We start from the raw sequence: 17,732 nt of genomic DNA on the forward strand, positions 1-17,732 counted from the left end.
TAGTTACTCATTTTACAAGACTTCAAGATATTTTGTAGTTTAGACAGAGGTAATCTCTCGTGCTAGGACCAACAGTGTGCATGGACCAGCTTTGTAACTATACCAACGAGATAACGTGCTCACTACAGCACAGAAACTACACTGGGTCAGCCTGCTGAACTCGAATTTTGTCAATACTCATGTACTTAAGCCAAAAAGGTTTATAAATTCTGGTGTTCAATGTTTAGTCATATTTCCACCAGATAATTGTCAGCTTCATTTTCAAAGCTGTGGCAATTCCTTTAAAAAGGAACAAAAATCTTGACACTGCTACTACTAAATAAACAAGTTTCACTGGCATCCCGAGCGATTCCTAGAGCTTTGCAGGATACTAATAACAAAGTATTCGACCAGTGGAAATTACGGGAATCTTTCATACTGATTTCAACTACTTTGCATTTGCAGAATCTTTTGATCATTGCAAGAAAACCAGGAAATATTTCTCACATTACAAACTGCAGAAGAATCACAGCTTGCTGAAGGTATCAAGCAATAGTACACGGTTTGGCTTACGAGGAAAGATTGCACACACTAGGTTTGTGTTTCCCAGGATTTATAAGAGTATGATTAGTTAAAACATGAGATTGAAGGGTCTTGAATAGCTGGATGTGAAGGGGATGACTCCTTTTATGGGAGAATCTAGAACTGAAGGTCACTGTTTAAAAATCAACTCTGACTTTTTGCATGGCAAAGTAAGATCAAAGGGCCAAGTATTCCTGTTCCTCATTCATAATCAGATATAAACATTGATACAATTTTTAAACAGAGGTGTATTTCAAACAGTGATATACACCATTAACTGTGTTTTCATACTTACGAGTTTAGAAGCTACAACTGTCACCAAATTGTAATTTCAGATACCCTAAGCAGCCCGATGTCGTCAACGCCAAAATAACTCCTTCATAATTATGGCATAATTATACATCCTGAGCTATACAACAGAAACTGCCATTCTAAAATAATCTTCCATAATTGATTTATAATGAAAGTACCATCCTAATAATTTAAAAAGACAATTCTCAAACATGGATGTGTATAGTACACTTTACTCTGAAAAGAACCTCCTGATGCAATTCAAACACTCCAGTCTAAATAAAGAGTAACACACCCCCTTTTTTTCATTTAAATGCTGCAATTTATAGCAAAATTAATTAAATCCAAATTGAAGCACCACTGATCTGAAATATCTGATAATTTGGGAATTTTTGGATTTGGATCACTATTTAAAGAGCACAGGCTAGCAAGAGAATTGCTAATACAGAAAATCTCTATCTTTCAAAACAGTGCAAACTCTGAGCAGGTATTTCATCAGTTACCACGGAATATATTTACTCAATTTTGAGTTTCATTTATTATGGTTTAAAAAGTTTTTTTTTGAAGAAATCTCCTACAAATAGTTTTATTTCTTTCTACGAACAAGGCATTTTGGAACAAGTGACACAAACATAAATAAATAATTCGAAGCACACATTTGTGTAAAAAAATAAACCTTCCTCAACAATACATTTTGATAAACATTCCAGTCCACAAATAAATGTTACAAATTTGCAAGGCTTACCTGATATGATTATCACAAAATTTAGTTATCTGAGGTAGGTTAATGTTAATAACTCTTGCTGCTTGATCCGACTCTGTATTTGCAGTGCTAGACATCTCATCATCAGCTTTCTGGTAGTCCAAAGATGAACAGCCTGGTGTTCAAACAAAAAAAGAACCTGCTCAGTAATTTGAAGTGAGCAGAGTGTTTTTCACTGATATTACATGATAAAAGTTTGATAAAAGAGCAGGGCTGTACTTGCAGTAAATTAAGTTGCTGAGAGCACCACAATGCTCAGCGCACCATGATTGACAGGCATGTATTGTTCATTGCTTCTGGACACCCACACATAGCTATCAGCAGTCTTTCAGGTTTACTAAATAAATAACCTTCACAGCAACAAAATGACTATTAGTACAGAGGGAATTATTTTTTTAGACCAATGAGAAGACGCGGACATGCTTTGATGGAAGTGCAAGCTGCTCCAGTGAATTGCCAATATCCCTGACAGATAAATGACTGCAATGTAAGCGCACGTCTGACCAAGTACTTTTCCATTCAACCAGTGTTATAAATTATGCAAGCTGATAAGGGATACTTAAGTGGACACTAATGTAATATTAAGGATTTCCCTTTCCGATATGCTGGGATCCACAAATCTTTGTTGCAGTATATGCAATAAGCCCATTTGTCACTGTATTAGCAAGTTATGGATTAGTTTCGTTATTCATTTTTACTGTCTGACAATGTGACGGATCTGCACTTTCAACTGTAAACACTTCAATATATCTCAGTAGTCAAGCTTTGTCATTGCAATTCTATTCAAAACGTTGCCCAAGTATTGCTTCAAGCAAAACTGCTTTTCAAAAAGAAAACGGTAAAATTGTCATTGAGACTACTATCCTATATCAATTCCTAGCATCAAGACTCAGCTCAGCTGAGAGTGGGGAAATCTGAAGAGAGTCAACACAGGTAATTGCTCCATTACTTTATGTGAAGTGGGCATAGCTGAAACTCGGTAACAGTTTGAATTCTCTTGATTAGAGATGCTGCATGGTGTCAAGGGGAAAAAAATGTTTAGGTTGTGCATCCTGCAGTTTTGGAAGGGTAGCGAGGGAAATTGTAGGGGGCCGACAATTAGCAGGATGTGTTGATTCTCCATTAGAGTCATAGATCTTGACGATACTATGTTAAATGCTGCAACAAGTCGCCTGGATGGGAGGAAGAAAGTTTATTGAAGAAATATATTAATGGAAGTTTCATCCACTTCTACCCAGAGTATTTAAGCCAGGAGGTGTAATTAGGAGAGACACAAAGTCTAATATTGCTGATATCTCAAGCATTTGATCAAGTTGATCTAAGCAAAATCTGATTAGACCACATCTTTGGGGCGAGGTAAATTAAAAGCTTTAACACTAACAGATAAATAGGTTTCTGCTATTATTATATCATGCAGCACGAGCAGTATTTATTTTTTATATAATTCTCTATAACTGTTGAATATTGTTTTATGTTGCACGTTGTACACAGCAAACTCCTGATACGTGTAAATGTATATGGTGAATGAAGTTGATCCTTTGTTACAGCTTGACACAGATAAACAGGTGAGCATGCGAGGCAGGTTCCGGACACAGTGGTATATAGAATGTCCAATCTCCGTCACATTGGATGTGAAATAACATTTTTTCAAGTTAATTCAAGTCTGAATGTAACAGAAACTGCATCAGTGGAGAGTGCCTGCTCAATCTTAATAAACTTAAGAATATGCATGTAATGCCAAAACAGAAAATGTCTTCGCATTTTCAGAGTTTTACTAAGGTATCCAAATCATATGCATATACAAGTTTCTAACAAAAAGTGCATTTACTTATCTGAAGCAGAAAGATTTACTGCTACAGCAGTTTTTATTTTGACTCAAACTACACATACATTCTAAAATAATATAACATATTACACATGCCCATCAAAATTTCCTAAACAATGGCCAGACAGTTTATGCCCCTTGAGTTTCTAAGATACAATCAGGATCTGAGTCCCATAGGTCTGCGTTAAACATATTCATACGTGCTTTGTATATTGTAACTACAGTTTCAATTCACGTGGCACACTGCTTCATGTTTTCACAATACACTGATACCTCACTGCGCTATCAGACTGTCAGGAAGTAATAGCTCTACTACCTCTACCTCTCAGTGCTGCTGTAACAAGAATCTGGAAATCAGTGTGAAGCCCAATTTGCTGTACTTTGCTGTAATTGGAACCTGAGGGCAAGGAACCTAGTGTGAGTGTCTAATGCCTTGCTGCTCCTGCAGTAATAAATTGCCCGAAAGCTCAGTGTGGAGAGAGTACTTGGGAGAACTGATATTAGGCAGGCTATGCTGAGTGAGATGTAGGGCTGAGGACGGTACCCTGACCAAAATGACATGTGGAAGAATAAGAGAGACTGTAGATTGTTGGAATCTAGAAGAAAAGCAAAATGCTGGAAGAATTGAGTGAGTCAGACAACATAAATGGAAGCAAAAAACATGGAGGATGATATTTCAGATCAAGACCCTGCATTAGTGAGGACACTGCCAGAACTCTGCAGCAGCTTTTCATGTGTTGACTGACGACCTAGATGGTAGTTTCTTTCATCACCCCCCTATTGGACATGATGGAAGCTCCTCTCTCCTGCTCAGCCAAAAGATTTCTCCAAGGTAATGAATTCAATGGCCAGTAAACTGTTGTGAAGCTTTGCTAAGGCATTCATTCCAACATTTATGTTATTTTTATCATGAAATAAAATTATTAAATCTTGGCAACAGGTCCCTTTCCTCCTAGATTCCACAGACTAATTCCCCAAGTTATACAATTTCAATTGAAGTTTTTTTTCAGGACATTCCCTACATAACTCAACTGAAAACCACAAGTGGGGGAGAAAAAGGAAACTAAGCCATGTATTGTCAACTATTTTTCTTTAGATATCTCTCAGATAGAAAGTGATGATTACTGAAATATGTGCATTACAAAGGAGCAGGATTGAAGGTGGGTTAATTTAAAGGGGAAAAGAAACTAAAGCAATCTTACAAACAACAATAGTTACATTCAATAAACATGTCCTAGAAGGAACTTCTAGATAGGCTGATCCCTTCCTACTTTTTTTGTTAACCAAGTCTATATAATAATATGTAGAGCTACAGCTAGAACTTAAAATTCTGTATTTTTCTCTTAAATGATATTAGCACCACTAATCTGAACATGATTGTGCTGTAGTTGATTTCATGAATCAGGAATCTGATATTGGAACTACAGAAAAATGTGCCAACTATAATCCTAATTGAATACTTTCCCTCTTAAGCAGTCCACATGGTTGTTAATGACAAGCTTCCATTCCAATCTGAAGCCAACAGGACTGTGCAAATTCTGTCTTGTGGGACAGGAGCAGCTTCGTGGGTGAGTAGGTAATTTGGGAGTTGATGTGTCCCTTCTGCGATTTTCCTTGGGCCCTCTGTGCTCTTAATGAGTAAACTCAAGGTTCCTAATTCTATTCCTAATCCTTCTCCTCTTCATTGCCCAGTCTTGTATCAGGTACTCTCAAAGTCAGTGCAGATGTTAGTATGTAAATTACACTTTCAAGACATCCTTTAATCTTTTGTAATTTGATAGCAGTCAGCAAGGGCCAAGTAGTCAACATGGCACCAGCAAACAACGCGACCAACAGCGACATCCTGTTAATTCTTCACAAACTTCTTTTACTACTTCTTTCAAATACGATTCTTCTACTAAGCTGCGTGTGATTGGAACCTGTGGTTTACATTTCGATGGTGTGGGATTGAGAGATCGGGTGCTTTGCTTTCTCCTAAGGAGTTCAGTGAGGTTTGGTGAAATCTGGAAGCCAGGAGATGGGGCTCATGATTGATTCCAATGCTTCTTTCTAACTGAGGCATCAAGGGCACGAGGCCATGATTGACTCCATTGCTTCTCTCCGAATGAAGTGTCGAGCAAGGTTGAAATTGACAAGGATCAGAGCAAAGGACAGATGGGTGTTGGTACCATTTGCCTGCGTTTAAGCAATCTGCCTCTCCCTCTCGCTAACTTTTAGGCAGCAGCCAATCAGCAGTCAGAGGAGTGAGAAGCCGCAGCTCACTCAGGTTCACCGATTGGGTACATATGGCATCGATTCACAGTGGTTTGGCGTTCTGAGCAGTGGCCAATTGGTGATCTGGATTGATTGGCAAGAACAAATTAAAATGAAGCAGAGACAAGTGGAGCAGCTGTAGTTGGAGTAGACCATGTTAGTGTGGGGATTTTGAGGTTTTAGCTCTTTGAAGCTTCAGCAAGGAGAGAGAGGCTAGAGTGAGAGAAGGCAAAAAATCTTTAGGTAGATTTTTACTCCCAGTTTATTTATCTGTTGTTTTCCTTCATTATATTTGCTCAGTTAGATTAGTGGGGTTGCCAGGCAGGATAGTTGAGTGCTCCTCTTGCAGGATATGGGACGGCAGGGAGATCTTCAGTGTCCCTGTTGACTTCACTCACGAGAAGCGCATCCAGCTGCAGCTACTAACACTCCGCGTTAAGGAGTTGGAGCTGGAACTGGATGAACTCTGGATCATTCGGGAGATTGAGGGGTTGATAGGTAGAACGTAAAGAGAGGTAGTTACACTGAAGGTGGAGGACACAGGACACTAGGCAGCAGTCAGGATGGGGAAAGGGGGTTAAACAGCCAGTGAAGAATACCCTGTGGTCATCCCCCTCAAAAACAGATATATCACTCTGTCATGAGCCTTGCAACTGTATTTGTTAATTGCTTTTTTATCGAGAGTCGTGCTTTCTGTTTAATCTTGTCAGGTTTATTTTGACAAGCACAGGTTTTCAGCTCACTGTGATTATTAAAGCAGACTCTCGGTTTGCACTGTGTCTGCTTCAAGAATGATTTAGCTCTCAGTGTCGCTTGCTCATGCTTCCAAAATTCAGCTCAAGTTCCAATAAATAAACTTTTGTTCTGTCTTAACGTGGGGGTTCATGGTTTCTCCGCACCTGGGTTTAGTCATCTGTCACTGCACAACGTCGACACGGGGGTGGGGACTGACCTAGCAGAGGAAAGTCACGGTGGTCAGGTCCCTGACACCGAGTATAGCTCTGTGACTCAGAAGGATGGGGAGAAGAGGGGAGCAGTGGTGATAGGGAATTCATTAGTTAGGGGAACAGAAAGGAGGTTCTGTGGATGAGAATGAGATTCCCGGTTGGTACGTTGCCTCCTGGGTCTTAGGGTCAGGGACATCTCAGATTGAGTCTTCAGCATTCTTAAGAGCAACCAGAAGTCATGGTCCACATGGGTAGGAAGAGTGATGAGATTCTGGAAAGTGAGTTCAGGGAGTTAAGTGCTAAGTTACAGGGCAGGATGCCAGGATTGCAATCTAACGATTGCTACCTGTGCCACGTGCTTGTGAAGCCAGAAATAGAAAGATCATATAGTTTAACCTGTGATTAAGGAGTTGGTGTATTTGAGAGAGCTTCAGAGTTTTGGATCATTGGGCTCGCTTCCAGGAAAGGTAGAATCTGTACAGAAGAGACAGTTTACACCCAAACTGGAGGGGGACTAATATCCTAGCAGGAAGGTTTGCTTGCGCTGCACGGGGCAGGTTTATACTGGAGTTGCAGGGAGAGGGGGACTAGAGTACCAGAACAGATAAGGGAGAGATTGTGGGGACAGATGTTAAGCCCTCAAAGTCAAGAAACAAAAGGTTGAGCATGGTGCAACTAATGTCCTGAGCTGCGTATATTCCAATGCAAGTATTTTTAGGAAAGGCAGATGAGCTCAGGGAGCTCATTGAATTATGATTTTGTAGCCATTAGTGAGACTAGGTTGCAGGAGGGGCAGGCCTAAAAGCTCTATATTCCAGAATTTCATGAAAATGCGACAGAGCAGGAGGAATGGCATTACTAGGCTGGGAAAATGTCATGGCAGTGCTCAGCCAAGACAGACTGGAGAACTCGCCTAATGAGACTTTATGGGTTGAACTGAGGAATAAGAAAGGAATGTTATAGGGCTATACTACAGACCACCCAACAGCCCATGGGATTTAGATGAACAAATTTGTAGAGATTGCAGACTGTTGCAAAAAACATAAATTTGTTACAGTAGGTGATTTTAACTTCCTACAAATTGACTGGGAAGCCCATACTGTAAAAGTATGAGTTTGGATAGAGTTTGTCAAATATGTTCAGGAAAATTTCCTTAATCCATCCATAGAAGTCCCAATGAGAGTGTGTGATACTGAATCTGCTATATTAGGGAATGAGACAGGGTAACAGAAGTTTGTGTAGGAGAACACTTTGCATCCAGTGACCACAATGCCATCAGTTTCAAAGTAAATAGGGAAACAGGTCGGGTCTATGGGTTGAAATTCTAAATTGGAGGAAGGCCAATTCTGATAGTATCAGAAACAATCTGGCAAGTATGGATTGGGACAGGCCGTTTTCTGGCAAATGTGTATCTGGTAAGGGTGAGGCCTTCAGAAGTAAAATTTTGAGAGACAAAGCGTATATACACCTCTCAGAATCAAAGGCAAGGATAACAGGTTTAGGGAACCTTGGTTTTCAAGAGATATTGAGGCCATGGTTAAGCGGAAAAAAAAGGAAGTACATAGCAGTGATGCACCATCAATAACTCTCCTAGACGTGAGGCGAGATATTGACTTTTATTGACTGGAAGAAAGAATAAGCAGTAATTGACCACCATACTACATCCTGGAGACTGAGGGCAGGGCTCAGGCCTCAATCGCCTTTATACCGGGGTCTGTGGGAGGAGCCACGGTCAGTGGGAGGAGCCATAGGAGCAGTCAGCGGGGGGGGCGTGTCCAGACAGGTATATGTAGTTCACCACAAGCAGGTATATGCAGACAGAAAAAAAAGAGGTACTTATGGAGTGTAAGAAATGCAAGAGAACACCTAAGAAATCAGGAGGGCTAAAAGAAAGCATGAGGTTGCCCCAGCAGACAAGGTGAAGGAGAACCCCAAGGGCTTCTACAGATATGCTAAGAGCTAAAGGATTATGAGGGACAAAACTGACCCTCTGGAAGATGAGAATGATCATCTATACGTGGAGTCAAAAGAGATGGGGGAAGATCTTAAATAAACTTTTTTGCATCTGTATTTACTCAGGAGACAGACAGCATCTTTAGAAATGAGGCAAAGCAGCAGCAAGGTCATGGATGGTATCATATTACAGAGGAGGAGGTATTTGCTGTATTGAGGCAAATTAGGGTGGATAAGTTCCCAGGACCTGACATGGTGTTCCCTCAGACCCTATGGGAGGCAAGTACAGAAATTGCAGAGGCTCTAGCAGAGATATTTAAATCATCTTTAGCAACAGACAAGGTACTGGAGGATTGGAGGATAGCCAATATTGTTCCACTAAGAAAGACTCTAAAAATAAACCAGGAAATAGTAGATCCTGTAAGCTTGACATCAATAGTGGGAAAACTATTGGAAGGTATTCCAAAGGACTGGATATACGAGTATTTGGATAGACAGGGACTGATTGAGGATAGTCAGTATGGCTTTGTGCGTGGTAAGTCGTGTCTAACCAATCTTACAGAGTTTTCTAAGGAAGTTACAAGGAAAGTTGATGAAGACAAGGCAGTGGATGTTGTCTACATGGACTTCAGCAAGGCATTTGACAGGGTCCCACATGGGAGGTTGGTCAGGGAAGTCTGGCCGCTTGGCATTCAAGATGTAGTAGTAAATTGGATTAGACATTGGCTTTATGGGAAAAGCCCAAGAATGGCAGTAGATGGTTGCCTCTCCTACTGGAGGCCTGTGCCTAGTGGAGTGCCACAGGGATTGATGCTGGGTCCATTGTTGTTTGCCTTCTATATCAATAATCTGGATGATCATGTGGTTAACTGGATCAGCAAACTTGCAGGTGACACCAAAACTGGGGTGTATTGGACAGCAAGGAAGACTATCCCCAGAACTTGCAGTGGGATCTGGACCAGCTTCTAAACAATGGAATGAAAGATGGCAGATGGAATTTAATGCAGGGAAGACAGAGGGGTTGCACTTACACAGGGTAGTCTTACACAGTGATCGGTAGGGCACTGAGGAATGTAGTAGCACAAAAGCATCTGGGAATACAGGTCCAAAATTCATTGAACATAGTGGCAAATAAGTCATAAAGAAAGCTTTTGGCACATTGGCCTTTATCAATTAAAATATTGAGTTTTATCTCCAAACTGGAGATGAAATGTTATGCTGAAGTTATATAAGACATGGATGAAGCCTGATTTGGAGTATTGTGTGCAGTTTTGATCACCTACAAGAAAGATGTAAATAAGGTTGAAAGAGTGCAGGGAAAATTTACAAGGATGTTGACAGGACTGGAGGATCTGAGTCATTAGGAAATAATGAAAAGATTGACTTTATTCCTTGGAACACGGAAGATTGAGTGGAGATTTGACAGAGGTATACAAAATTATGAGGGGTTTAGATAGGGTTAATTCAAGCAGGCTTTTTCCACTGAGATTGAGTAGGACTACAAATAGAGTTCATGGGTTAAAGGTGAAAGGCAAAAAGTTTAAGGGGAACATGAAGGGAAACTTTTTCACTCAGAGGGTCATGAGAGTATAGAATGACCTGCTAGCATAAGTGGTGCACACAAGCTCAATTTCAACGTTTCAGAGAAGGCTGCATAGGTACATGGATGGTAGGTGTATGGAGGGCTATGGTCCTGGTGCAGGTCAATGGGAGTAGGCATTTTAAATGGCACGGCACAGACTAGATGGGCCAAATGGCCTGTTTCTGTGCTGTACTTTTCAATGTCTCTTTGACTAGCTGCTGTTGAGAAAGTGCAGGAGTCTTGGGATCTACATTACCAGGAACGATCAGCAAGGCTCTGGACTCATTCTGGGGGACTTTGAGGTTCATGTTGTACACGTCCGTGGATACTGGTTACTATTTTTTTTTGCTGTTTTTGAGCGGCCGCTGCAGACTTGGGCGCTTCGGTGAAGAATGGCTCCATGGCTTGCATTGGCTAGCAGCATGGCCCCAAACTTAACTAAACTGAATACTACTGGACTCCTGGTTTGATGCTTGATATTCCATATGTAGTACAGTCACTTGTTGCTGTTTGTACAATTTGTTCTTTATTTCATGCACTGTGTATTCAATGATCTCTTGAATGGGTTTAATGGTGTTTTTTTGTTTTGTGGCTGCCTAGGAGAGGGCGAATCTCAGAGTTGTATTCTAGATACATACTTTGATAAGAAGTGCACTTTACAATTTGAATCTTTGAATTCACTTAGTGTCAACATAACCTTCCAGCTCCATGTTGTCCAGGACCAATGAGAGCTAAACTTGATCCCTTAACTACTCCCCATTCAATCCCGTAATATTCAACAACAATCTACGCTACTTTTTAATCAAATCAATTGATCAGGTTTTTCCAAAGTTCTAAGTAAATTTATATTCAAAGTACATGCATGTCACCATATACAGCCATAATATTCATTTTGTTGTGGGCATACTCAATAAATCCATTATAGAACAATAACCATAATAGAATCAAAGAAAGACCACACCATCTTGGGCATTCAACCAGTCTAGGAAGATCCCAATTTGCAATCACCTTTTAGATCTCTAACAGTTATACAACAGGATGGAATTCACTCAAGTCATACTTCACATTATAACATTACTTCATTGCGTAACTGTGTGCTTTTAGTATCCCAAGTCCAAAGAAAGATCCCAGAATTGTGGTCCTTGCACAAGGCAGTAATAAGAGAATTTAACAATTAGAAATGTTAAAAGCATTAGGCTTTACAATTCAACTGCCAGGACTTAAGAACTTTTTTTTTTAAAGCTATTATTAATGCTTTTTGAGTTAGTGATTTAGATGCATATCATATTATTACTGAGTTAAGTATTGTATGTAATGAGTTTTTGCTACAACAAGTGTATGGGACATTGGAAAAAATGTTGAATTTCCCCATGGGGATGAATAAAGTATCTATCTATCTATCTATCTATTTCAACAATTTATAATCAAAAGAGGCAAATCAGATAGACAATTCTTCATATAGCAGAGAAAAATTTGCATAAGTGTCACACTATATATTTCACTAAATGACAGAAATGCAGAAAGACCAGTAACTTCAAGTCACATCTTTACAGGACGGAAAAATGATCTTAAGTACACTACTGGAGGAACTCAGCAGGTCAGGCAGCATCTATGGAGAGGAATGAACAGTCAACGTTCTGGCCTAAGATTATTCATGTCCTGCTCTTACTGTTCACATTTGCTTTTGTGCACGAGCAACAGATAATTAACACATTTTAGGGTGCAAACTTGTTTATTTAAATGACCTCAGAGCTTCCCATAGAATTCATTCTTATAGATACAGAACCTAGGTTAAAATATATCAGAGATACACCAGCTCAAAACCTATTTATTTAACCTTGCTTTTAACTAACAGAGTTGACCTTTTATTTTTATGTTTGCATTTTATCTCATCATAAAGCACTTTGAACTACAGTTTGTACAAAAAGTACTCTATAAATAAGTTATTATTATTGAATTTTATTTTAGATATAGTCAATATTCTGCATATAGGCAAAATTCCAAAATTAACAATGAAGCATTAACCAAAATCTGTATTAGCAAAGATACATTAAGGGACATGGAAGACAGCTGATATGCATGCTTTTAAATAAAGCAATTGAATAATCCAATTTAAAAGACAGTAGTCCAACATTGCAGTATTTCTTCGTTTAGATCCCAATCTAAATTCTGCTCTCTTTGACAGAATGGGACTCAAGCCCAGACATTTTGGCCCTTTGAAGCCAAGATGAAAGTCAACAAAAGTATAGAACAATACACTCACACAAAGCAATCACTATATCTCTAATAATTTTATAACCTTCAAGAAAAAAAACTTTGGCTGTGAAATTATAAGACACAAGAGCAGAATTAGGTCATTTGGCCCATTGAGTTTGCTCCACCATTCAATCATAGCTGATTATTTTTTCCTCTTTACACCTTCCTCCTGCCTTTGCCCCATAAGCTTTCATGCCTTAACTAAACAAGAACCTATCAATTTCCACTTTGCATACCCATTGACTTGGCCTCCACAGCAGTCTTTGGCAATGAATTCCACAGAGCCAATGTCTCACCCAATTTACTACCTCATCTTGAACGCTAAGTGACTGAACCCTTCTGACCAACCTACCATGAAGGACCTTGTTAAATGCCTTGCTAAAGTACAGATGGACAACATCTACCGTGTTGCCTTCTCAACTTTCCTGGTAACTTCCTCGAAAAACCCTACGAGACTGGTTAGACACAACCTACCAAGCACAAAGCCATGCCGACTATCCCTAATCGGTCCTTGTTGATCCATATACTCATAAGGTCCCTTAGAACACCTTTCAAAAACTTTCCCACTACTTATGTCAGGCTCACCAGCCTTTAACTTCCTGGATTATTTTTAGAGCCTTTTCTTAAGCAGCAGAACAACATTAGCTTTCCTCCAATCCTCCAGTATCTCACCTGAGGGTGATTTATGTATCTCTGCTAGGGCCTCTGCAACTTCTGCACTTGCCTCCCACCGGATCTGAAGAAACACCTTGTCAGGCCCTGGGAATTTATCCACCCTAATTTGCCACTACAGCAAACACCTCCTCCTCTGTAATCTGTATATAGTCCATGACCTCACTGCTGCTTTGCCTCACTTTTTTAGACTTAGAGTCTGTCTGCTGAGTAAACACAGATGCAAAAATTCCATCTAAGACCATAAGACATAGGAGCAAAATTAGGCCATTTGGCCCATTGAGTCTGCTCCGCCATTCAATCTTGGCTGATCCTTTTTTCTCCTCAACCCCATTTCCCAGCATTCTCCCCGTAACCTTTGATGCCATGTCCAATCAACAACCTATCGATCTCTGCCTTAAATACACCCGATGACCTGGCCTCCATAGGTGCACATAGCAACAAATTACACACCCTCTAGCTAAAAACAAATTTCTCCACATCTCTGTTTTGAAAGGGCGCCCCTCTATCCTGAGGCTCTACCCTCTTGTCCTAGACTCTCCCACCATGGGAAACATCCTTTCCACATCTACTCTATCTAGGCCTTTCAACATTCGAAAGGATACAATGAGATCAGCCTTCATCCTTCTGAATTCCAGTGAGTACAGACCCAAAGCCACAAATGTTCCTCATATGATAACCTTTTCATTCCTGGAATCATCCTTGTGAACCTCCTCTGGACCCTCTCCAATGCCAGCACATCCTTTCTAAGATGAGGTGCCAAAACTCTTTACAATACTCAAGGTGAGGCCTCACCAGTGCCTTATAAAGCCTCAGCATCACATCTTTGCTCTTGCATTCTAGACCTCTTGAAATGAATGCTAACATAGTATCTGCCTTCCTCACCACTTGCTCAACCTGCAAGTTAACCTTCAGGGTGTTCTGCACAAGAACTCCCAAGTCCCTCTGCATCTCAGATTCCTGGATTTTCTCCCCATTTAGAAAACAGTCTGCACATTTATTTCTACTATCAAAGTGTATGACCATGCATTGTATTTCATTTGCCATTTTCTTGTCCATTCTCCTAATCAGTCCAAGTCCTTCTGGATCCTACCTGTTTCCTCAACACTATCTCCCCCTCCACCACTCTTTGTATCGTCTGCAAACTTGACAACAAAGCCATCTATTCTATCATCTAAATCATTTACATACAGCATAAAAAGAAGTGGTCCCAACATCAACCCCTGCATAACACCACTAGTCACTGGCAGCCAACCAGCCAAGGAACCTTTTATTCCCACTCACTGCCTCCTACCAATCAGCCAATGCTCTAACTATCTTAGTAACTCTCATGTAATACCATGGGCTCTTAACTTGGTAAGCAGCCTCATGTGTGGCACATTGTCAAAGGCCTTCTGAAAGTCCAAAATCCCCTTTATCTACCCTACTTGCAATCTCCTCAAAGAATTCCAACAGGTTTGTCAGGCAGGATTTTCCCTGAAGGAAACCATGCTGACTTTATCCTACCTTGTCCTGTGTTACTAAGCACTTCATAACCTCATCCCTAACAATGGACTCTAACATCTTCCCAACCACTGTCAGGTTAACTGGTCTATAATTTCCTTTCTGCTTCCTTCCTCCTTTCTTAGAGTGGAGTGACAATTTGCAATTTTCCAGTCCTCTGGCACCATGCCAGAGTCCAATAATTTTTGAAGGATTATTTCTAATGCTGCCACAATCTCTAATGCTACCTCCTTCAAAGCCCTAGGGTACAGTTCATCTGGTCCGGGTGACTTACATACTTTTAGGTTTTTCAGGTCTTTTAGCGCCTTCTCCCTTGTAATAGTAAGTTCTCTTCCTTCACACACTACAACATCTGGAATACTTCATGTCTTCCACAGTGACACTGAATACTCATTCAGTTCATCTGCCATCTCCTTGTTTCCTGTTATTATTTTTCCTACCTCATTTTCCAGCTGTCCTACATCCACTCTCATTTTCTTTTTACATACTTGAAGAAGCTTTTACTATCCACTTTGATACTATTTGCTAGCTTGCTTTCACATTTCATCCTTTCCTTTCTAATCATTCTTTTAGTTGCTCTCTATAGGTTTTTATTTAAAAAAACTTCCCAATCCTCTATCTTCTCACAAATTTTTGCTTTGTTGTATGCCCTCTTTTGTTTTTACATTTAAGATCTACCCCATCTCTTTTGGCCCCATGCACAGATTACCATTTTGACCAATTTTGTCCCTTGCAATTCCTTTGCTCTCAATATATCAGGAGAATCCCTTAGGGATCTTGCAGATATAGTTCAGATGCATTCCATATTGAGTCGGAGTTCATAGCTAAGCTGAGATGAGTTGTGTATTTATTATTTCAGTAATATTTGAATAACATCATAAATCTATTGTTGGAATAAGCATTTTTTGTTGTTTACATTATGCATTGCAGGTTATACATAAAAGTACGTGAATAGCATTCGTCACTATGCCACCATGGTACAAGGGCATACCTTACTAAAAGTAAAAAACAAAGTTAAAATGCATCTTTGGGCGGCTTTGTTTTTCTTTTTGAAAAGTTTTATGTTTTGGAGTTACAAAACATAAGAGTTCCCCATTAGAAGAGTCCAGCCCTTTATTCCTTCTACAAAAGTGTATATTAAGATTTATTTCTAAAAAAAATCTATTCAATTAAAATAATAAAATAATACCTCAGCAATTTATAAATCATAGGTACTAAAAAGTCAATTACATAATGGAAGATGGGGGAAGACAGAGGCTCAGAGAGACAGAAAGAATGGAAACGGTCTCCTTGGCCCAGTTCACCCATACCAACGAAGATGTTTATCTGAGTTAGTTCTTTCTCAATCTTTTGCAAACAATTTTTCGTGTGAACAGTTAATCTCGGGATTGGCCAGAGTAAATGGACCTCAATTCTACTAAAGGAGCAAATACAACAGTTTGGACTGAAGGGACCTTTTATAATGTTTTGGCAGTTCCACTGGATCCCTGTATTTTTTTGATTTATGATACACAAAGTTCATTTTGACCTAGGAACTAACTAGTATATTCATAGTTGGTGGCATACAATAAGCAAGCAAAATGTCAGATAGGAATTATTGTTGGACATTAGAACATGCAAATATTCACAAGTGGGTCACTAATGCACAGTCATGTAAAAGTCATCCTGAGACCGACACAGTTTCAGTTCAAAAACCAGTCACAATTTTCAGAGAATTGATTAGAAGGATGATCTCTTTTCAGCATTAATTCCTAATCGGTTTCTTCTCTACAATAAAAATGTGGTGAAATAATTCACTTTGGAAAGCTTTGGCAATATATTTCCCATTTTAATAACTCAACAGCAAAGCTGCAAGAATTACATTCCCAAGGAAATAGTATTCCAGCAGTATGAATATGATTATATCACCGTGTACTTGGAGGAGTTATGAATTATAAAAAACAAGAATTCTTCTATATACCTTTAACTGATAAATGGTTTTTTTTTAAAAAGAAGAACATTCTCATTGACGTGAAGCTATTTGTGAAATTCCACACAAGGGTCTATTAGTCAAATTCTGTTAAGGATTACCTAAGCTGCCTTTTGTTGCAAGTTAAATTAAAATAAACTCAACTCTTGCAAAACACTCTTGCATAACTATTATTTATTCGGGCTAAGAGGAAAACTTATTAAATACAGGTTAAAATGCATTATTTGCCTATTACAGTAGATTCTAGTTAAATGACCCATTGGTTAATTGGAGAAACTTTATTTGGGATATCTCTTAAAGAACAAAAAATAATTGAGAATATAGCCAGGATTCTCTTTGTTTACTTGGGACACTATGATGCTTAAGTTTAACAAAAATGATTCCAGGATTGAATGGCTTGTCGACTCTGAGCATGTATTCACTAGAATTCAGAAGAATGAGGGGTGACCTCATTGAAACCTATCAAATGGTGAAAGGGCTTGATCGAGTGGATGTGGAGAGGATATTTCCTATGGTGGGAGAGTCTAAGTCCAAAGGGCACAGCCTCAGTATAGAGGAGTGTCTTTTTAGAATGGAGATGAGGAGGCAGTTTCTCTAGCTAGAGAGTGGTGAATCTGTGGAATTCGTTGCCACAGGCAACTGCGGACTCCAAGTCTGTATGTCTATTTAAGACAGAGGTTGATATATTCTTCACTGGTCAGGGCATGAAGGGATACAGGGAGAAGGCAGAAGATTGGGGCTGAGGGGAAAGTTGGATCAGCCATGATGATATCGCCAAAAAGCCTAATTCTGCTCCGATACCTTATGGTCTTAAATGGGAAGGGAAACTGTTGCTGAACAGCTTCTAACTAGGATCAGTCACTGGAACTTGTGTGGACATTATTCACTACACTGAGCTTAGAGTGAACAGTTTTTAAAAATAGCATGAGTTGTATGTGTTTCTGTTCAAAAAATTGTGGTTTTTGTCACCTATCGTTATGAGAAAGAAGTAGTAAGACCATTTAAAATTATTTTGCTCACTGCAGTTTCAATGAATTCACTACTTCAACAAGTTAAGGACTATGAAGAATTTGAAAGCATCATCATCTTGAATGTAACAGGAAAATAAAGATTTGGAAGATGCAATCAAAGCACTGTATGAAGATAGGCCATTATCT

At 39.5% G+C, this 17,732-nt stretch overlaps 1 protein-coding gene and 1 long non-coding RNA gene across 10 annotated transcripts in view; one reads left to right on the forward strand and one right to left on the reverse strand.

Annotated features, from left to right (window-relative positions):
• Positions 1-17,732, reverse strand: part of atp8a2 (ATPase phospholipid transporting 8A2) — a 461,717-nt gene that overhangs the window by 351,294 nt on the left and 92,691 nt on the right. For 6 of the 9 annotated variants that reach the window (XM_073043757.1, XM_073043755.1, XM_073043759.1 and 3 more), the window contains one exon: positions 1,598-1,730. The exons of 2 other annotated variants lie outside the window; for them this stretch is intronic. In XM_073043757.1, coding sequence (XP_072899858.1) covers positions 1,598-1,730 — 133 coding nt within the window. Of the gene's footprint in view, positions 1-1,597; positions 1,731-1,838; positions 2,005-17,732 lie in introns of those variants that run through there. One more of the 9 variants, XM_073043760.1, reaches the window with a different exon arrangement.
• Positions 2,417-17,732, forward strand: part of LOC140726858 (uncharacterized) — a 60,174-nt gene continuing 44,858 nt past the window's right edge. The window contains exon 1 of the long non-coding RNA XR_012098745.1: positions 2,417-2,548. This is a non-coding gene — a long non-coding RNA (uncharacterized lncRNA). The remainder of the gene's footprint in view (positions 2,549-17,732) is intronic.

This window comes from Hemitrygon akajei, chromosome 4 (genome assembly GCF_048418815.1).
Source record: "Hemitrygon akajei chromosome 4, sHemAka1.3, whole genome shotgun sequence".
Lineage (NCBI taxonomy): Eukaryota > Metazoa > Chordata > Chondrichthyes > Myliobatiformes > Dasyatidae > Hemitrygon > Hemitrygon akajei.